This window comes from Scyliorhinus torazame, chromosome X (assembly GCF_047496885.1).
Source record: "Scyliorhinus torazame isolate Kashiwa2021f chromosome X, sScyTor2.1, whole genome shotgun sequence".
NCBI classification, from domain to species: domain Eukaryota; kingdom Metazoa; phylum Chordata; class Chondrichthyes; order Carcharhiniformes; family Scyliorhinidae; genus Scyliorhinus; species Scyliorhinus torazame.
This window is the reverse complement of record NC_092738.1, coordinates 22,996,372-23,016,096: the sequence shown is the minus strand read 5'-3', so window position 1 is coordinate 23,016,096 and position 19,725 is coordinate 22,996,372. Positions and strand designations below refer to the sequence as shown.

Here is a 19,725-nt window from a genome sequence, read left to right as displayed (position 1 = left end):
GTAGTGCAGTGGATATTATCTACATGGATTTCAGTAAGGCACTTGACAAGGCCCCGCCTGGCAGACTGGTCAGAAAAGTGAGATATGGTGGGATGATACAGGGGAAGGTGGCAGGTCAGATCCAAAATTGGCTCAGTGACCGGAAACAAATGGTAATGGTCAATGGATGTTTATTGTGAATGGAAAACGGTTTCCAGTGGTGTTCCACAGGGCTCAGTGTTGAGGCCCTTGCTGTTTGTTGTATATATTAATCATTTAGATTTAAATGTGGGGGGCATGATTGGGAAATTTGCAGATGACACAAAAATTGGCCACCTAGTTGATAGTCGACTCCAGATGATAATGGAATCAATCCGGAAAAGTGAGAGGTATTTCATTTGGAGAGGACAAACAAAGCAATGGAGTACTTAATAAACGGAAAGATATGGAGAGGGGTTGAGGAAGTGAGAGACCTAGGCATGCATGTCCACAGGTCTTTGAAGGTGGTCCAAGAAAGCAGATGGAATGCTTTTCTTTATTGGTTTAATACAAAAGCAGGGATGTAACGCTGAAACTGTATAAAACACTGGTTAGGCCACAGCTGGAGTTCTGTGTACAGTTCTGGTCATCACATTATAGAAAGGACATGATTGTTCTGGAGAGAATGCAGTGCAGGGATTTACAAGAATGTTGCCAGGGCTTGGAAATTGCAGCTGAAGACAGATTGGGTAGGCTCGGGTTGTTTTCCTTAGAACAGAGGAGACCAAGGGTGACCTAATTGAGGTGTAGAAAATTATGTGGGGCCGAGACAGGGAAGACTTGTTTCCCCTAGCTGAGGAGTTAATTACCAGGGGCACTGATTTTAAGGTGTTTGGTAGATGGATTAGAAGGGACATGAGGAAAAACAGTCCACCCAGAGGGAATTCATGACCTAAGATGGTGGTGGAGGCCGAAACCCTCAACTCATTTAAGAAGCACCTGGATCCGAAGTGCTGCAAGCTGCAAGGCTACAGACCAGCTGGAAAATAGGGATTAAAAGGAGTGGCTAGTTTATTTTTTCTATCTTTTGGCCAGCAGACGCAATAGGCTGAATGACCTCTTTCTGCACGTAACTTTTCTACGGTTCTATAATGGTTATTACAGAAATCAGGAAATGTGCAATGGTAGATGCCTTCACTGGTGCCACATTTATTCAAATAGCCCGAAAGTTCGGGGTAACATATTCGTGCAGTATAACTGTTCAAATTTCAGAAAAACAAAATTAGCATCAGTCCTTCTGATCCCTTCCCAAAAAGGTATATACTGGAGGCGGTATCCTTGTGATATCAAAGAACCACTGTTGCAGCTCAATTTACTGTGAGTTTATTTTGTTTCTGGTCCCTTGAACTATTTTTCCTTCTTCCAGGAGGCACAGACTTACATAGAGATGCAATTCCATAGCTTGGGAGCAGCTCTTGTACCTCTCCCAAGTGGGTATTCTTCATGCACAAACAATAACGGCAAAGCTATTTGCTCACAAACAATGGGCGGGATTTACCGGGAAGATCTGGAAAGTTTGGGCCAATAGCTGAAGCCAATCCTATTCTAAGGTGACACATTGTGCCTTTAATTGGTGGGAAATCTTCAAGTTCTTTCCAATATTGCAAAAAGTTCTCAATTGCACTAGAATGTTTCAGATGTGTTCTAGAAATTGCAACCTTTACCTGAGTGGTTGACTTGATAGTGCACTAGCAGGTGAAAGAGGTGCTGCAACTTCTGCTTCAGCGCTCTGGTTACTACTGGAGCCTCCAACTGTTCTCTTTGTCCAGGCATTTTCTTTAGGTGGTGGGGCAGGTACAACCTTGAGTGGAAGTTGGTCTGGTTTAGTTGATTTGGACACTGGTGACTGGGGTTCCTCCTCCTTGCTGAATATATCGTTGTCCAATGACTTCTCACTCTCTCTCCTAACTGTAGCTTGTTTAAATAGAAAAAACAATCAAAACAAATTTAATAACTTAACACTAACCTTTCTGAACTCTACAAATATGAATGTTCATTTTCCATATTCACTGCAATTTAATATTTCTCCAGCAACCTACAATTTTCCTAATCGTTGACAATCAATACGTGTTGCAGTATATTATTTTCTGTTTGACTGAAATAGCATGATGGTGGCAGAGAAAAAATAAGCAGCACATCATGTATAGAGGCAGAGACTGTGTTCTGCAGACTGCAAATTTACTGCATCATAACCTCGGAATATGGAATGAACAAAGATTGTTATTTTTACTTCAAGAGGAATGAGACCATCTCCCTTTCTTTATTTCCTCTTGACCATTTAAGCATGGCCTGCTCATTAAACACACTGCACATATTAGGAGGTATAGTTCTACCATTTTCCGCCAACATTATGGACAAGCAATTCTAAACTGTAGCGTCCTAGTGAAGGAACCTTCCAGGTATGGTCTTCGCACATCACTAAAATTGCCACATCTACATCTCTATCAAAGTAAAACACATGACAGTCATGACGTGTTATCGAGTGGGATTTCCATAACAGAACAGTCACAAAAGCCAAAGCTTTACCTATGTGGCTTTGCAATTGCATTCTTCTATCTTTGAAGTCCCAAAACAGTTAGGAAGCATGTACGAAGAAACAGCAGAGGATCAGTTTCAGCTTCAGATAACACAATATTAACATTAATTTACAGAAGTTTAGCAATTGCCCTGTTAATTGTTGGAATGGCCAGTTTTGTTTTTCACTAGTCAATGTTATGGTGAAGTGTACAGTTCCGTCTGTTCAGGCAACACGAATCAAGAGTTGCAAAACATCAAACTTTTAAAAATAGAAGTAGTTCATACACGTTTAGTGTGACCATTTTAACATTAGGTATGTTAATCCTTCATGACTTTATCAAGTTTGATATTGTGGCAACTGGCAGTGGAATAAAATTCCAACAAGAAAAAAATGGTACCTAAAAAAAGTTTGATTCAAACGGAAACACAAATGGTATACTTTTTGTTTGCTGGTTAGATCGCAGCTGGGAAATGGAGAATTTTGTTACAACTGGCCACAAAGTTGCTACTTATTAAAACGACCACCTACAAATGTGTCACTTTTCTGCTCCCCATTTAGGCCCTCCTCGAGGGTCATTTTTTTCAGCTGAGAGAAGATTACACCAGATCCCAAATCTAACTGATATCAAAAGTGACTGGAACACAAATCTGCTATATTATTAGCTGTAGCATATTATGTTTGACACAACAGAATTTCCCCAATTGTAATATGTTTAAACTTTATTCTGTTGGTTACATATTATACAAACTAGGGCAAAGGTGCCCAAACTAGGGAATGGGAAGAGGTCATTGGGGTGTCAGGAGGACAATGTGAGTTAGGTGCATTACTAGCCAACTGCACCCACATCCAAAAATGTCTGCAATTCTGAGAATCTTGTTGCTGTTTTCCTGCAGCTGGAGCCACGAGTGGTCATTAGGATCTGTAATCCAAATGGTGACAAACACCAGGGAATAGTTGTGGAGCTCAAGCTTTTGGGTGCAGATGTGTTTGTCAAGCACCTGAGCAGTTGAACCTCCTCCCCGAGGACTGAATAACAGCAACAATAGCTGGGAGAGCAATCACAAACTGAGGCACCACAAAGGGGAGACCAGGTTGGTGATGAAGTGCCAGAAGCAGCAGCGCTCGTGCACGTCTACCTGCCGCTGTGCAGAACAGTGGGTGGGTATCCACTCACAACTGGGATGCTTCCAAAGTGCACAAAGATCCAGTAATAATCAACATCAGCATATATCTCAGGAGTGAGTTAGATTTCAGGACAAGTCATGGCTATTTTTAATTGCATAATCGTAGAATTTACAGTGAAGGTGGCCACTCGGCCCATCGAGTCTGCACCAGCCCTTGGCAAGAGCACCCTACTTAAGCCCATGCCTCCACCCTATCCCCGTAACCCCACCTAACATTTTGGACACGAAGGGGCAATTTAGCATGGCCAATCCACCTAACCTGCACATCTTTGGGCTGTGGGAGGAAACCGGAGCACCCGGAGGAAACCCACGCAGGCACGGGGAGAAAGTGCAAACTCCGCAGTCACCCAAAGCTGGAATTGAACCCGGGACCCTGGAGCTGTGAGGCAGCAGTGCTAACCACCGTGCCGTCCCTTAGGACTGAATAAGGAGGCTATTATAATTAATACATATAATGTCCATTTTATTACGCTATAATCATCTTTTCATAGATTAAGCCTTGCCTGGCCTGTATTTAATACACAAAGGCAAGAGAAATATAGGGTCACGTTTCCCTTATCCAATACCCTTGGGACAATTACCTATTGGATTTTTGATCATTTTGGTTTCCAGATAGCCCGTATAGGCCTAGATCCACTTACATTACAAAAGCATAAGCCTGGCTATAAATAAAATGTACCGCAAATAATAAATACAGGGTATCTGTTCACCATAAAAACCACAAGGTAAACCATGCAAACAACTAGACGTCCTGTGCTAAACGTTGATGAGGTTCAAAAGTGCAGTTTTTGAATTTACAAGTAAAGGATACTTGACCTGTAGTTAATAAAGGTCAAGTTAAACGCAACAAAACCAGGGAAAAGGAAAATTCATGCTCCAGGTTCCCAAAAGGTAGGTAGGTCCCAGGGAGCAAAACCTATCTGACGGCTTTTCAGCAGCATATGCTCAATTGTTTGGATGAATTTAGGAACTTTCATGCATTATTTAAGTTTTCATGAATTGGTGGAAAGATTATGGTATTCTGCTGGCTAAAAGCACTTAAGAAAGTCAATAGTTACTTCACTGCTTTCCCACTTTCTTTCCTGTTTTATAGGTAAACGCTTTTTAAATTGATGGTTTTAAGTGTTAAAACCAAGTATAGAATCTACAAGTCAACTAGGTGAAACTGTGACACATGCACATTGAATAATTGACAAAATTACATGGAATAATGTAGTCAAGATTGACAAATGCACATTAAACAGAAGCCTTATATGTGGAGCTATTGTCCAAGTTTTACACACTAATGGGCAGATTTTCAATTACCCAAAGCAGCAAATTTCCAAAATCAATATATTAGCTGTGCATTCATTTAGAACTACCAATTGTCTCTTAACAACTTCAAGGTAGAAAACTCAAGTATTCACTCAATCCACATCAACTTTTACATTGGGTATTTAAAAAGCAAGTCTTACCGCGACCTGCAGGAGTACTGGTCTCGGTTGGCTGTGAAGAATCACTTGCAGTCCTTGGACGTTCCAGCTGATCCTCACTGCGCCAGCTTGGATGCCTACATTGAACCAAGGACATCACTAAATGGCACCAACAACCAGGATTTACATGTTGATCGAGAGAAACATTAGCTAGCTATTACTCAAAAGTCAATAGAAATGTTTCCAAATAATTCCGGGTGTCAACTTGGAAACAAGTGTACAGAGGAATGTCGGAAAGTAAACTGGGCATTTCTTTTACACAGCTTTGAAATTAACTTTGGGTCACAAGTTTGCAATTTTTTTCTGATGTTAAATGTGCAAAATTAATATTTTGCACCCTGCCAAAACAGAGGGTGGGAGAATTGGAATCTTTTATATACACTACTTTCTTAGTCTTAGGCCACATCACCAGTTACATATTGCTTAAATACTTTTGAGTCTACATGAGGAATAAAAACATTACAAAATGTTCTGTTCACCACAATGTTTTTTAAGAAAGAATTTTAAAAGCATCCAGTTGAACGGAAGAGTAACTTACAACCACGTTAATTTATGAATAGGGTTCTCAATTACTGCTTCTGTTCTCAATGCCTTTGAATCACAAAAAGTTAGCAGGTAATTAAGAAGGGAAATGGAATGTTGGCCTTCTTTGCAAGGGGGATCAAGTATAAAAGCAAGGAAGTCTTGCAACAACTGCACAGGGCTTTGTTGAGACTGCACAACAGTACTGCATACAGTTTTGGACTTAATTTGAGGGATATATTTGCACTGGGAGGAGTTCAGAGAAGGTTCATTCGACGGATTCCTGGGATGATGGGTTTGTCTTCGAAGGGAAGGTGTGAGCAGCCTGTACTCTCTGGAGTTCAGAAGAATAAGAAGGAACTTTACCGAAACATATCAGATCCTAAAGGTGCTTGACAAGAGTTGATGCCGAGAGCATGTTTCATGGGGATATCTAGAACTACAGGGCAATTTAAAAATAAGAGGTTTCCCATTTAAGACGAGACAACATTTCTTTGGATCATTAGTCTTTGGAATTCTCTTCCACAGCGAGCAGTGGAGAATGGATCATTGAATATATTCAAGCCCAATTCTTTTTTGCTGCTGGGGCGACTTCTGCAGAGATAGGGGATTGATCCTTTACAGTCAATAGATAAGGAACAGAGACTATAGGCACATGAAAGTAACATATTTCACTAGTTAGGGCACTGTGTCAATTGAGGATATAGAGATTGGTCAAGTGAAATAATGGTCATGGACAACTGAATCACCATCATCTCTTTTGGCCAGACACAACACATCGAAATAGCCCAGTTTCATCTCGTATCCCCCCCCCTCCACAGGATACAGCATATTATTGAGCTCAACTATATAATTGCCTGAACAAATTTCCATGTGTCCTGAATCAACACAGCTTTTGAACTGCCGTGATCCACTTGCAAACTGTGTCAATCTCACCTTAAAACAGTATTCATGTAATGCTTTTAGCCTTAATATTCACATTTGTTGGATTTTTTGAATGCCACATCTATTTATCTGCACAAGATTAGAATGGTGGAGGTATTACAGTTTAAACCTTTTGAAGACTTGAAAAGCCACAGTTGTGAGAAAATTAGAGTGTTGTCAATTCAACCTCTGGCATTAAATAGCCACATAGCCTTAAAAATGTGCAAGCATCATTATCAAGAGCTTGTAAAACTGTCGGCGGTGTCTGAATAAATTACAAATGTTGAAAAATTAATACTTTCAGATAGAAACATGCAAGGTAAAACACTGCCTTAAAGTGGCAGAAAGTGCTTCTGACTATATACTTAGATGTTGAGCTTCCAGAGGTTTTAAAGGTGAACAACTATATCAGCGGTTAGGATAGTTACACATCTCTGCAGACTGAGGCCAACAGGGCAGGTTCAATTCTTGTACCAGCTAAGGTCATTCATGAAGGCTCCGCCTTCTCAACTGTACCCCTCGCCTAGGAGAGTACAGTGACGCAGTGGTTAGCACTGCTGCCTACGGTGCTGAGGAGCCGGGTTGGATCCTGTCCGTGTGGAGTTTGCACATTCTCCCCGTGTCTGCGTGGGTCTCACCCCCACAACCCAAAGATGTGCAGGGTAGGTAAATTGCCCCTTAATTGTGAAAAAAAAAATCTTGCCCCTTGCCTGAGGTGTGGTGACCCTCGGGTTAAATCACCACCAGTCAGCTCTCCCCCTCAAAGGGGGAAGTGGCCTATGGTGACGTTACTTACTTTTTATACTTCTCTAAAAACCAAACAGCTCTGCCGCGTTTCAGTGCAATAACCAAACATATCACTAGCTCTACCTGGACCTTGGCATTGCGAGTAAAATACATGCACGTAGCATTTTTGATCAGTTTAATTTACCGAAAGGAGCTTGGGCTCAACTTAGACTGGCTCACCTTTCCCGTGGCTGCTTAACCCCTTTAATGCCCCTTTCTTGATCTTCTATTTGCCGCTGATACTTTTCTTGCTCTTTTTTCAATCGCTCCTCAACCTCTCGTTCTTTAGCTGTTGTATCTACTGGCTTGGCAGCCCCAAATATGGATGCAGATCTTCCAGATGACTGTGCAGGAGGAGCTCGGACAACTTCTTCCTTTGGAATGCTGCGAGGTTTGAGGTTCAGTTTAGGTCTCTGCAGAGAACCTATTGATACAGTTTCATAACACAAAAGTGGTTAAAACACTGCACAATTTCAAATTCACTCAGGCAATTAGGAAACAAAGCAATGTTGAGGGGAGATGTTTTTCAGCTGATTTGCCTAGCAACATCAAACTGCTAATGCATACAAAATCAGCAGAGTTACAGTGAAAAGTCACAGGATGACGTGACTTTCAGCATGGGTGATAAAAGACAATGCATCTGGGACAGGAATCACAGGATGAAGTTCAATACTGAATGACAACTTTGTGCACAAGTTTGTTGGTCATCATTCTGACTTTGGCCAGAGAAGCAGAGAGCAGTATATTACAAGTTTAGAATCATAGAATTTACAGTGCAGGAGGAGGCCATTCAGCCCATCAAGTCTGCATTGGCCCTTGGAAAGAACGCCCTACTTAAGCCCACGCCTCTACCCCAACCCCGTAACCCAGTAACCCCACCTAACCTTTTGGACACAAAGGGACAATTTATCATGGCCAATCCACCTAACCTGCACATCTTTGGACTGTGGGAGGAAACCGGAGCACCCGGAGGAAACCCACGCAGACACGGGGAGAATGTGCAAGCTCCACATTCAGTCACCCGAGGCTGGAATCGAACCCTGGATCTATGAGGCAGCAGTGCTAACCGCTGTGCCGCCCAGTTTCTACAGGATAGCACCAACAATCGAGGAGTCAGCATTCATCATGGCAGAAGTGAATGGGAAAAGTTAATGGTCTGATGACATTAGTGCACAAAACACCTGCCTGTAAGATGACACATGCAGGTAGGTTTATTTAGCTTTAACAAGAGTTCACCTTTACTGGGAAATGGCTCAATAAAACTATGCGAGCCATTCCATGGTATTTCAAACTTTTGTTTTTGATTAAAACATTTCCTTTAGGTGGTGCAGTGGTTAGCACTGCTGCCTCATGGTGCTGAGGTTCCAGGTTCGACCCCAGTCCTGGGTCACTGTCCGTGTGGAGTTTGCACACTGTCCCAGTGTCTGCGTGGGTCTCACCCCCACAACCCAAAGATGTGCAGGGTAGCTGGATTGGGCCTGCTAAATTGCCCATTAATTGGAAAAAAATAATTGGATACTTTAATTGAATTAAATTTAAAAAAAAACATTTCCTTTAGTAAGAAGTCCGCTACCTCTATCTTCATGCCTCATTTCATCTCTTGAGCCATAGTCACTTCTCCTTTCATCTCTTCGATCAAAGCGGTCAAATCCATCATTGTACCGGTCACTGTAACGATCACCACCACCTCGGAAATCATCACTCCGCTTGTCATCATAATTATCTCTTCTGAAGCCACTACCAAATACACGCCGGGAGCCTAGAAAACAATTCACTTTGCTGAGATTTTTCAATCGCCAGTGAACAAGTTATCACTTGTAGAAATGCATTTCCACGAACTCGCCTACTTAACCAATATACCAAATTCACTCAGTCCTCGGTGAAAACTGCAGTACGTTTTTTCATGTTTTATTAACCTTAGTAGACAGAATGCCTTTGCTGAAAAATTTGGTTCATATTTTCACAATCTGTTTCACTTATAGAATAAGACCATAAGACATAGGAGCAGAATTAGGCCACTCGGCCCATCGAGTCTGCTCCGCCATTCAATCATGGCTGATATGTTTCTCATCCCCATTCTCCTGCCTTCTCCCCATAACCCCTTATTAATCAAGAACCTACCTCTGTTTTAAATGCACTCAAGTGACTAGGCCTTCACAGACTTCTGCGGCAATGAGTTCCACAGATTAACCACCCTCTGGCTGAAGAAATTCCTTCTCATCTCAGTTTTGAAGGATCGTCTCTTCAATCTGAGGCTGTGTCCTCGGGTTCTAGTTTTGCTTACTAGTGGAAACATCCTCTCCGCGTCCACTCTATCCAGGCCTCACAGTATCCTGCAAGTTTCAATAAGATCCCCCCTCATCTCTCTAAACTCCAACGAGTACAGACCCAGAGTCCTCAACCGCTCCTCATAATGACAATTCATTCCAGGGATCATTCTTGTGAACCTCCTCTGGACCCTTTCCAAGGCCAACACATCCTTCCTTAGATATGGGCCCAAAACTGCTCACAATACTCCAAATGGGGTCTGACCAGAGCCTTGTACAGCCTCAGAAGTATATCTCTGGTCTTGTATTCCAGCCCTCGCGATGTGAATGCTAACATTGCATTTGCGTTCCTAACTGCCGACTGAACCTGCACGTTAACTTTAAGAGAATCTTTGTGCTTCTGATTTCCTAAGCCTTTTCCCATTTAGAAAATAGTCTATGCCTCCATTCTTCCTACCAAAGTGCATAACCTCACATTTTTCCACATTGTATTCTATCTGCCACTTCTTTGCCCACTCTCCTAGCTTGTCCAAGTCCTTCTGCAGTCCCCCTCTGCATATCATTGTATCATTTGCAAACTTAGCAACAGTGCCTTCAGTTCCTTCTTCCAGATCATTAATGTATATTGTGAAAAGTTGTGGTCCCAATACCCGACCCCTGAGGCACACCACTAGTCACCGGCTGCCATCCTGAAAAAGACCCCTTTATCCCCACTCTCTGCCTTCTGCCAGTCAGCCAATCCTCTATCCATGCCAGGATCTTATCCTTACATTTAATTACACTCATTATTTCAAAATTATTGCAGGAACTTATTAAAAGGCCATGGTTCCAAGAAACACAAAATATAGCCAGATGCTTTTATGCTGCTGCTCGGTTTTGAACAATTATAGTGAAAGGTACCAGCTCAGAGAGCAAACCGATAGTCCCCTTTAACCAAAAGGAGGTTTTAACGAACAAAAACATATCTATAACAGTAGTGTTCTCAGAACAATAGAGTGGTATCCCACAGCAGCCAGTCAGCAATAGGATACAATTAGTTAGAATTGGCTCAGTATGCAAAAAAGTCTACTTCTGGTGGATATTTAAAACGAAAAAAGCAGAATGGACTTCTGTCAGATCACCAATTTTACACAGCATAGAATGACTGAAAAGTAACTCTCACATCCAACCACGGAGGTTGGCAGGACACAGGAACACTTTTCTTTTGACTTAGGCTATCACATACATTATTTACCAGGCCTGAACAAAAACCGTTAAGGCTATTTTGCTGAAAGATATTTTTGGCACAGTAACTGGGAGGACCCAGAAGGTGCATCCAAGTTTCCTGCTCTCATTAAATCACATCCTTCTACTAGAGTCTGAAGAATAAGCACAATGAAGAACAGATAAAAATATAACGAAAGACGAGCGAAAAACAGTACTCGTCTCTCCCAAAGCTCACTTGGAACTGCAAGGCCTGGATCTGAAAGTTAAGTAAAAGGCCAAATGCCTGGAGCTTGGAGGTCCTTCTCAACATGAAGGGGGGGGGGGGGGGGGGGGGCGGGGGGAGAATGATACATGGCAATCATTTTGAGCCTTTAAGGAAGGGAGCATCGTCACAGTCCCAACAGAGTAAAATAGGAATGTGATTCCCCAGATCTAATCAAAAGCAACTTTAAAACCATTTATTTGCAAATCTGTTGGGGTGTCTGAAAGGAGTCTTAAAATACACTACAGATCCAACTAACAACAGATCCAACTAACAGAGGCAGATGGCTGCAGAGGATATATCCTTGGGAGGTATCCTGTAGCTACAGTGAATTGTTCAAGTGAATAAAATTGAAAGTCTAATAGGGAAAAAATGTTACGGAGAGCCTCCCACCGTTCAAATTTGGACATTTAAATCTGCGTTCTGGTCTGTACCCATTTGATTTGTTTTAGAAGTTTTGAAAGGTACAACGCATGGCAAACTCTACTCATGTGCAGCACCTTTGGCCTACACTGCAGCCAATTACTGGCTCAAATTTAACTTTCTGATGCACTTGCAATCCATCTTTCTCCAAGTGTCCCAAAACGTATGTTGTGGTTTGCTTTGCTCCAGTCCTAGGCCTTACCAGAATGCACTCTTTGAGCACATGCGGATGTAGCAGCACTGTGCTGTGAACGTATCTCTAGAAAATCCATGTTCTTAAAGCAACAGTACAATAGCATGATGGACATAGTTTAAACAAAATGGCAAATTTATACAGACTGTTTGCATCAAAGAATTAAGTTCGCTTTTAAGTGTATTTCTCCTTTCGAATACCGTTGCAATATTCTAGTCAGAAGGCAGTACGAGTTAGACTGCCCCTTCCCTTCTAGTGTACAAGATGGAGCTGGCCACACACACCAATACCTGATTCAGAGCATTTATAGAAGAACTAACAAAAAACCCAAATTTTATCCTTTCAAATAATATGCTGTACAATGTTTGTTTATCTGGGATGCTTATATTTTCAGTGATATTAATATGCTGCCAAAGTGGATGGACATAATCTTAATTTAGATGGAGCACATTTACTCGTTTTATTTTAGCATTCAAATTAGTATATCCAACAACCAGTGATTGTTTTTAAATATTAATTCATTGCTGCAAACCCAGCAGTGGCTCACAATGCACTGGGGGGGGGGGGGGGAAGTTGTTTCATTGGTCATCTTGCAGCTGTAAACATTAGTGAACTCACCTCTGTCATACCCACGATCCCTGAAACTGTCATCCCTGAATCTATCTCCATCCCGACGAAGACCATCCCGGTCACGGGACTCGTAACGGTCCCTGGTTCCTGCAAAACCAGGAGCCGGAAATGTTAAGCATTTCATAAAACTATACAATAAGAATGCTCATCTTTCAAATCGGAAAACGGAATCAATGGAGATGAATGATCTCACATGAGAAAGGTAATAGCGATACATAATGTCTCAACCAACTCAGGGCTTCTACATTGCACGTGTAAGACACGCTTGAAGGTGATGACACGGAATAGTGAACTAAGTGATTAGCAGTCATAGTACACCAGATATCTGTCCTGAACTCAACTAATAAGGACCAGCTATGCATTGAACATCGGCAAACATTGCTAGTACTAAGTAGCCGAGTCTTAATTTGGAGCATGTGCAATTCTTTTTGCTGCCCAAGTGAAGGTACTTTACAAATTGAGTGCGGTGGTGGTGGGTGCAGTAAATGCAAGAAAGAATACACAGGATAATCTAAATGAAGCTACTGATGGAGATGTGCTGTGTTTGAGCAGTTAAAAGAACTGTGCAGAGGCAGTTCCATGGAGCTGAACAACAGAGTGGAGGTGATGGTGGACAGTGTGACCAACCATGCTAATAGCTATGAAGAGGTCGAAGACAGATAAGAGTGCCTAATTGCAGTCCTAGAGGTTGTTCTTCTTGACTTCTAGTCAACGTGATTTCAATGCTGTGAGCGGGCCTGAAACTCAATTAGACAGCTTCAAATAATGGGTGAAACAAAGAGCAAAATAATTCAAATGCAGAGTTTTCAGTCAGCTCGGTGAAGGCAAAGAAGTTAGAGTTAAGACAATAAAGCGAGGGCAGAAGGGACAAGGGTGTCCAAAGAAAAAAAGAGCCATTAACTGTCATCTAAGATTGAGTAGTCAAGCACTCAGGAAGGAAAAGCTGCAGGGTGATGGGACAGGAAGGGAAGACAAGAAAGCTTGAGCACCAGAAATTAACAAGCCAAGATCTCTCAAAGCTCTATCCCACTGTAAAGGAAAAGGTGTGTTGGCACCCTATGTTTTGCATTACTCATTTCACAGATTGAATGTACCTGCAGCTGTCTTCTGCTGATCCACACTCAGCAACATGCCTCAAATCTGTGGGACTTTAGACCTCGAGTACAAAGCCTTTTTCACTGGTTTAATAAACTGCTTTCAGAGAACCATGTCATCTTGACATTTTGTTTGAATGTTTCAGGTATTGGAAACCATATAGCATGAGCATTTTCTAAAATAATTCTTCAGATAAGAATCTCACTGAGGAACGCAGAATGAGGCTGGGCACTGCCACACCAAGCTGTCACATTACCAATGTTGAAATTTGCTGCATGTTTGTAAATCCTGCACTGTTCTGACATTTTGATGACCATGTAGTCCCTGCTATTGAAAATGGCAGCACATACCATGGCTTCAATGTATCATTAGCCCCTAACTTATTCCTGTCACTAATGCCATGGGTACTCCACTCAACTGCCATCAATAAAAATGTCACTCTCTCACATATGTGCAATACAAGAGATGCATCAATCTCATTTCTGCCACGCAATGTCTTGACTTAACATTTAAAAAAGATGACATATGATGAAAAATTCAATGCATTGAAGTGAGTCAGCAAAACAAACCTCAAGCAGATTCTAAGTAACAGAACCAGACTCCTAAACGACTCTCTCATCTACTGAGTAGTAGTATACTTCTGTATGCTTCATCCAATGCCTGTGTCTATGTATTTACATTGTGAACACACACACCTCTGTCACCTGGTGTCACTATTAAATGCCCCCAGGTCATACTCCTATACCCCAGTTCTAACTTAGAGTGTTTCCTTTGCAGAATTTTGATTTTCCACATCAGATTATGTTGAATTGTGCGCAGGGACAGGTGCTCACCTGGAATTTCACACTACTCTGACTGCAGCAGCCAGAGTAAAGAGGGGCAGGCCTTTCTACAATCTAATGCACAGCAGGACCGGGGGGGGGGGGGGGGGGGGGGGGGGGGCGGGGGCGGCGGGGTAGCATGCTAACCTATTACCTCAGTCTGTAAAAATTTGATGAACTCACTGTCCCCAAATGAATCTTCCATCCTTCTTGACGGATAATCATCGTTGCTGTTAGTCGTTGGCCTAGCTCTCCAATCAGTCTCCATCTCCGCGTCACGAATTCTGTCCCGATCTCCTCCCCTGCCTGATTCTCTTTCTGAGTTCAAAGTGGAGATGGAAACCATTTGTTAAAATCAAGTCCATCAAAACTTCTCAGAATTGTACTTTTATTTACACTCTACATTCAGCAGTCCAGTGAGCCATGAAGTACAAACATTTCTAGGTCAGTCCTTTGTTCACCGGCCAAGTTCAAAGTAAAAGTACACAATACAGTAAATTAGTTATCGATAGAGTATTTGATTCAAGGAGGTTCAAAACTTCATAGAGTGCTTACTTCAAAATAACTATTTCAAAAGACCATAATGTGAAATTCCCATCTTGTGATCTGCTCTGAAGAAATATTGGTAAAAACAAGTCACATGATAAAAGCAAAAAAGTGACATCAGAAAGTAGTTTGCTGGGCAATTAAAATATATTTACTCGCAACAGAAATAAAACTAGTGTTATAAAGGAGAATATATCACAGTTAGCAAATAAGTAAAACCATGGCCTGGATTCTCCGCTTCGCGACACTGGAAACACTAATCGGGCGGAGAATTGCGAGTATTCAAAAATCAAGGTTTGCGCCAGCGCCGATACAGACAAGACGCTCCGGTGCCTCGCTAGCAGCGATATCGATGTTTGCGCCCCACGCCGGGAGATCCATGCAAAACAGTCATTTGTATGGATTTCAATATCATTAGCAGTTTGGACACTTCCTGCTTCACCTTTTCATGATGCACCATCCCTACTAGGTGGAGGTCTCACGGGTGCGCATTAGTGCAAGTATTGACAAGCGTGGCCTGGGTGCCATGGCTACGATGGGGGAGCTGGAGGCTAAAACCCCCCCACTGAAATACCCTCAAAAACTGTTGTGCTTCCTGGGCCGGGGGTAGTAGCAGGGAGGTACTTGGTGTCAGGTCTGTATACTCGAGGTGTCCCCGCCAGGATTGTGGTGGCCTGGCTCACACTGCCAGCACTGCAGGCAGTCTTTTAAACGCACCCCATTGGCGCTGGTGCTCCTTACAGGCTCCCGGCTGTTCACTCTTTTGAGTGCCGTCTGTGCTCAGAAGGCCTCTGGTCTTCTGGGAGCCCACATAGCCCGCCTCTCTGGACAGTCTCATACCCAATTCTATCAAGGGGATAGTTCAATCAGGGATCCACCAGGTTTTGACAGAAGCACTGCCCCATTGCAGAGGAAGCAGACGATTAGCAGAGCTCACCCCAACCAGAGGACACCTGCACCGGGGCCTTTGGAGCTCTTCCTGGTTCTCTGCCCCTCTCCAGACAGATGCCTCACCAGTGGACCCCCCTCCCCCCGGATCACCAGCTGTCTCCTACTGGTGAGGCTGGCAGCGCTGACTGCCTCTGCCACCACTTCCCAGGCCGTGTTCAGAAGGGCAGGCTTGAGTCTGTGGCCCACCCTGGGGAAGAGGGTGTGTCCCCCGCTCCTCACTTGCATGGAGCTATGGGTCCAGCTTGGACTCCCGACCGTGTGGGGGTAATCACAAGTCTTCTGTGAGCCATCTTTGTTGCTTCAGTGCGTGTGCTAAGTGGACCGCTTAAAAATAAGTTCCGCTGCCAGGCTCTTTAGCGCTAACTCTGGCCCCAGTGATTACAACGCCCGCTGGGCCGGGAATTTTTCTGAATTCGCGCCGGCCCATTTTCATGTCCTGACCCGCTTACCGAATAGCGCCCCCAACAGAAAGTGCAAATCGCACGCTATTCAGTCCTGGCGGCAACATCTTCCAAACAGAGAATTCCAGCCCATATATCTCACCATCTGTAGGCTGCTCAATCTAAATGCAAGTTGTTCAAACCAACTCCTGTGGGTACTTGTAATCTCAATGCTGGTTCTGACATACCCTCTCATGGAACATAGAAAACATTTCAATGTCAGGTACCAGTTAGAACATAGAAACCACACCTTTTTCCTGAGCTTGATCAGCAATATCCACCCTTATTCTTCGGTTCTGCAACATCTAGGTGTAAGAATGAACAGATCATAAGAAATAGAAAGGTTGTTAACATGGTGATTAGACATACATATAGGACTATTGCAAAGTATATTGACTGGAAGTTCCCTATTGAGCAATCTTGCAAAGTTTGAGAAACCATTCAGTCATTTTGTGCAAACTGCAATCAACCTTGTCTCAAGAGATTACACAGAGTGACTCAAATCAAGCTCTCATGTCTAAAATAAATCAAGACTCCAAAAATTAACCAAATACTGAAAGACAATGAGGTGCGGTGCTAGAGACGAAAAGGTGCGTGTTAAGAGCAGGTTACGTGAGAATTAGTTCTAATTAATTCAGGCTCGAGCAACACAGAAGCTAGCAGCTGACCAATAGTGAAATTTGGAGTGTGGGGGAACGGCGAGTGTGATAAAGAGGAGACAGGAGGAATCTTGTGCAGGAAAATCCTGGAGTTCTGGACTTGCTCATAGTCTCAATACATACGATAAGAACAAGGAATCAAGAGCACCGTGCAGCAAGGAGCATAAAAGCCTTCATGACAGAATAGAAAATTAGGAGTTGAGGGAATGATGTCAGAACAATAACGCGACAAGTCCTGGGGCACAAAGCTATACAGGTCAGGCGTCAACCTCAGGAAATGGTAGGTGAAAGCTACAGTAAAACAAGCCATGAGACCTAGCTGAACTTCATACAATAAAAATAGCCAGCAAAAGCGGTCTTTCCATGCCATTATTTTTAGGTAATCATAAGAATTGCAAGTGCTGACAAGGATGATCAATTTTTAAAATGAGGCATAGATGACAACCCAAGAACCTACAGCTCAAGTCAGTCTAACAACGGCTGTGGGTGTTTCAGAAGGTATCCTGAAATACCAATATAAAAATGGTATATGAAGAGGGAGTCAGCATGGGTCTCTTTTTGAGCTCTTCAAAATGATGGATCTTGGCATCAGTTGACATTCTGCGGATATGATGCATTCTGATTTCAGCAACATTGTTACATAAGAACGTAGTCCACCAACATAGGAAGGCATGGAACACTAGGTAAATTCAAGGCGGAATGAAAATGTCCAAAATCTGAGCAAACAAAGGGCAATTGTGAATGGAGTCAAGCTGACATGGTGGGGGAGGGGTGGTTGTACCAGTTTATGGTATGGTATGTATGGTCTACTCAGGTCCCTTGGCTCATTGTCTGCTGATGCTTCATCCTGAGCCATCTTGCTTGGCAGTTTCCGTCAGTGATGGTTTGCCTTTGCCTTCCACGCTCAGGGGCAGGGTGAGGAGGAAGGTCCCAAAGTCTATCTCAGAACAGGAATCAAACCTATGCTGTTAGCATTATTTTGAACCACACGTTAACTATCTAGCCAACTGAGCTAACTGGCTTCCACGCCACTGTAAACAATGACTGGAGCTGGTAATAGCAGCAAAGAAATCAGTTTACAGATTACATCAAAATACTAAAGAGCAAGACATTTATCTGCATGACAAGCTGGTAAAAGACATTGGTTAACCGAAAGCTTCAATACAAAAAATAGTGCGTGAAGACATTTGGGAGGTAATTTCTGGAGAACTAAAAGTTAAAACTTGTCGATACCATCCCCCAGATTTAGTGAAACAATTGATCTTTAAAATACTACAATGTGATATTTCATGCAAGAGAAATTCATATGCAAAAAGGCGGAAAACGTTTACTGTACCTCTTCATTGAGGCTCAAAGCATTCATCAGTGATTCCACATCATCAAACTCAGCATAGCCAAATCCCTTCAATCTATCCTGGTTGGTGGACTCTCTTGGCAAACGCACTGCACTAATCTTTTGGAGGTCAAAAAAAACAGCAAGTTATACAGCTGGCATACTACACAAGTTGCAGTTCACCTTGGACTGAATTACACGTAACAGAAAAACATAAGTCTATTGCTTCCTCCTTTTTCCCTCCTGAAGGTATAGACTCTTTGCTAGAATTGGTTCTACAGTATAAATGGTCTACTGCTCTCATTTACTTACATTCATTCCATGGAAGAATTTTCTGATCGATTCCTCAGACACATCATAAGGCAAATTGCCCAGAAATGCTGTGTAGGGTGGCTGCTTTGGAATACGGTTCATATCAACATCTGGTGCCCGAGCAGCACGAGGTGCTGTTGGCAGCAATGCCCGGTTAATGGCAGGCTTATAAATATCCTCTTCCATACCAGGCCAGGCAGTGGAAACTATCAAAAAGACAGGATGAAAGGTTATTTGAACAACAATTTTTGGCCTGCACATTATATCAAAGAAAGAAGATACTCAAGTGCACTGTTAAGTAAGAATAGGATCAGATTTTTCCATACAACCCACTGGGGGAAGGGGGGGGGGGGGGGGAGGAATAGCCTGTGACTATACTGAATTTATAATATTTATGGCTACGATGTGCTGGCTATCAAAAGGCAAAGCCACAAGCTCGGAGGTTAGAAAGGCCGGTTGTGGTAATCTTCACAAGACGCAAATCTTTAGACGGCCCATTTTTCCCCCTAATAATGTGGAGTTAAATGGCTGCAGTTTTCACACTGCATGGCTGGCACCATCAGCTATTGTTAAAGATTAACTACAAAACTAATATTGACAAGGCAGAGGTAGCCTCGGGTTTTAAAATAGCATTAAAAGGATGATGAATGATACAAGTTCGACTCTACACAAATGGCAAGTCTCCTCAGCAGTCTGCAGGTCATTCAGAAAGCTTTGCTCGGGGAACAGCATCGCATCTTACAGCCCTTCCAGACTCATCACAGTTGAATTTTAGGCTGTAACCCATTTTCTTTGTTACTTGTTTTCCACCCACCCCTCTGTTGCTCTCAATTTTCCTTTTTTTTGGCTCTTGGGCAGCAGTTGTTTGTGAATCTGCCATTCAGATCCTCAAGACACCTTCTGTTTCTTTACTTGTCCTATTATCAGTCCCCTTTTGCCTCGCACCATAAACCTGAAAAGCACTTGTTTTCCACCATATCACAGATCTTCCTGTTTCTTCCCCCACCCTCTCCCCTTGCATAAAGCCTATTTACACCTCTAATTTTTCCCAGTTTTAACAAGGGTTACCAACTTGAAAACATGAACAGTTTCTCTCTCACGTAGGACCAGAGTATTTGCAGCATTTTCTGTTCAGATTCCAGAGAAGCTCTGCATCTCGCTAA

The 19,725-nt window shown here is 42.7% G+C and overlaps 1 protein-coding gene across 5 annotated transcripts in view; it reads right to left on the bottom strand.

Moving 5' to 3' along the window:
* Positions 1–19,725, bottom strand: part of eif4ba (eukaryotic translation initiation factor 4Ba) — a 51,872-nt gene that overhangs the window by 10,029 nt on the left and 22,118 nt on the right. For 2 of the 5 annotated variants that reach the window (XM_072493734.1, XM_072493738.1), the window contains exons 3-12: positions 18,563–18,768; positions 18,254–18,370; positions 16,509–16,563; positions 14,505–14,639; positions 12,394–12,492; positions 8,998–9,183; positions 7,605–7,848; positions 5,175–5,269; positions 2,545–2,574; positions 1,683–1,932 (exon numbers count right to left, since the gene is read on the bottom strand). In XM_072493734.1, coding sequence (XP_072349835.1) covers positions 1,683–1,932; positions 2,545–2,574; positions 5,175–5,269; positions 7,605–7,848; positions 8,998–9,183; positions 12,394–12,492; positions 14,505–14,639; positions 16,509–16,563; positions 18,254–18,370; positions 18,563–18,768 — 1,417 coding nt within the window. The remainder of the gene's footprint in view (positions 1–1,682; positions 1,933–2,544; positions 2,575–5,174; positions 5,270–7,604; positions 7,849–8,997; positions 9,184–12,393; positions 12,493–14,504; positions 14,640–16,508; positions 16,564–18,253; positions 18,371–18,562; positions 18,769–19,725) is intronic. The other 3 variants (XM_072493735.1, XM_072493736.1, XM_072493737.1) reach the window with 3 other exon arrangements.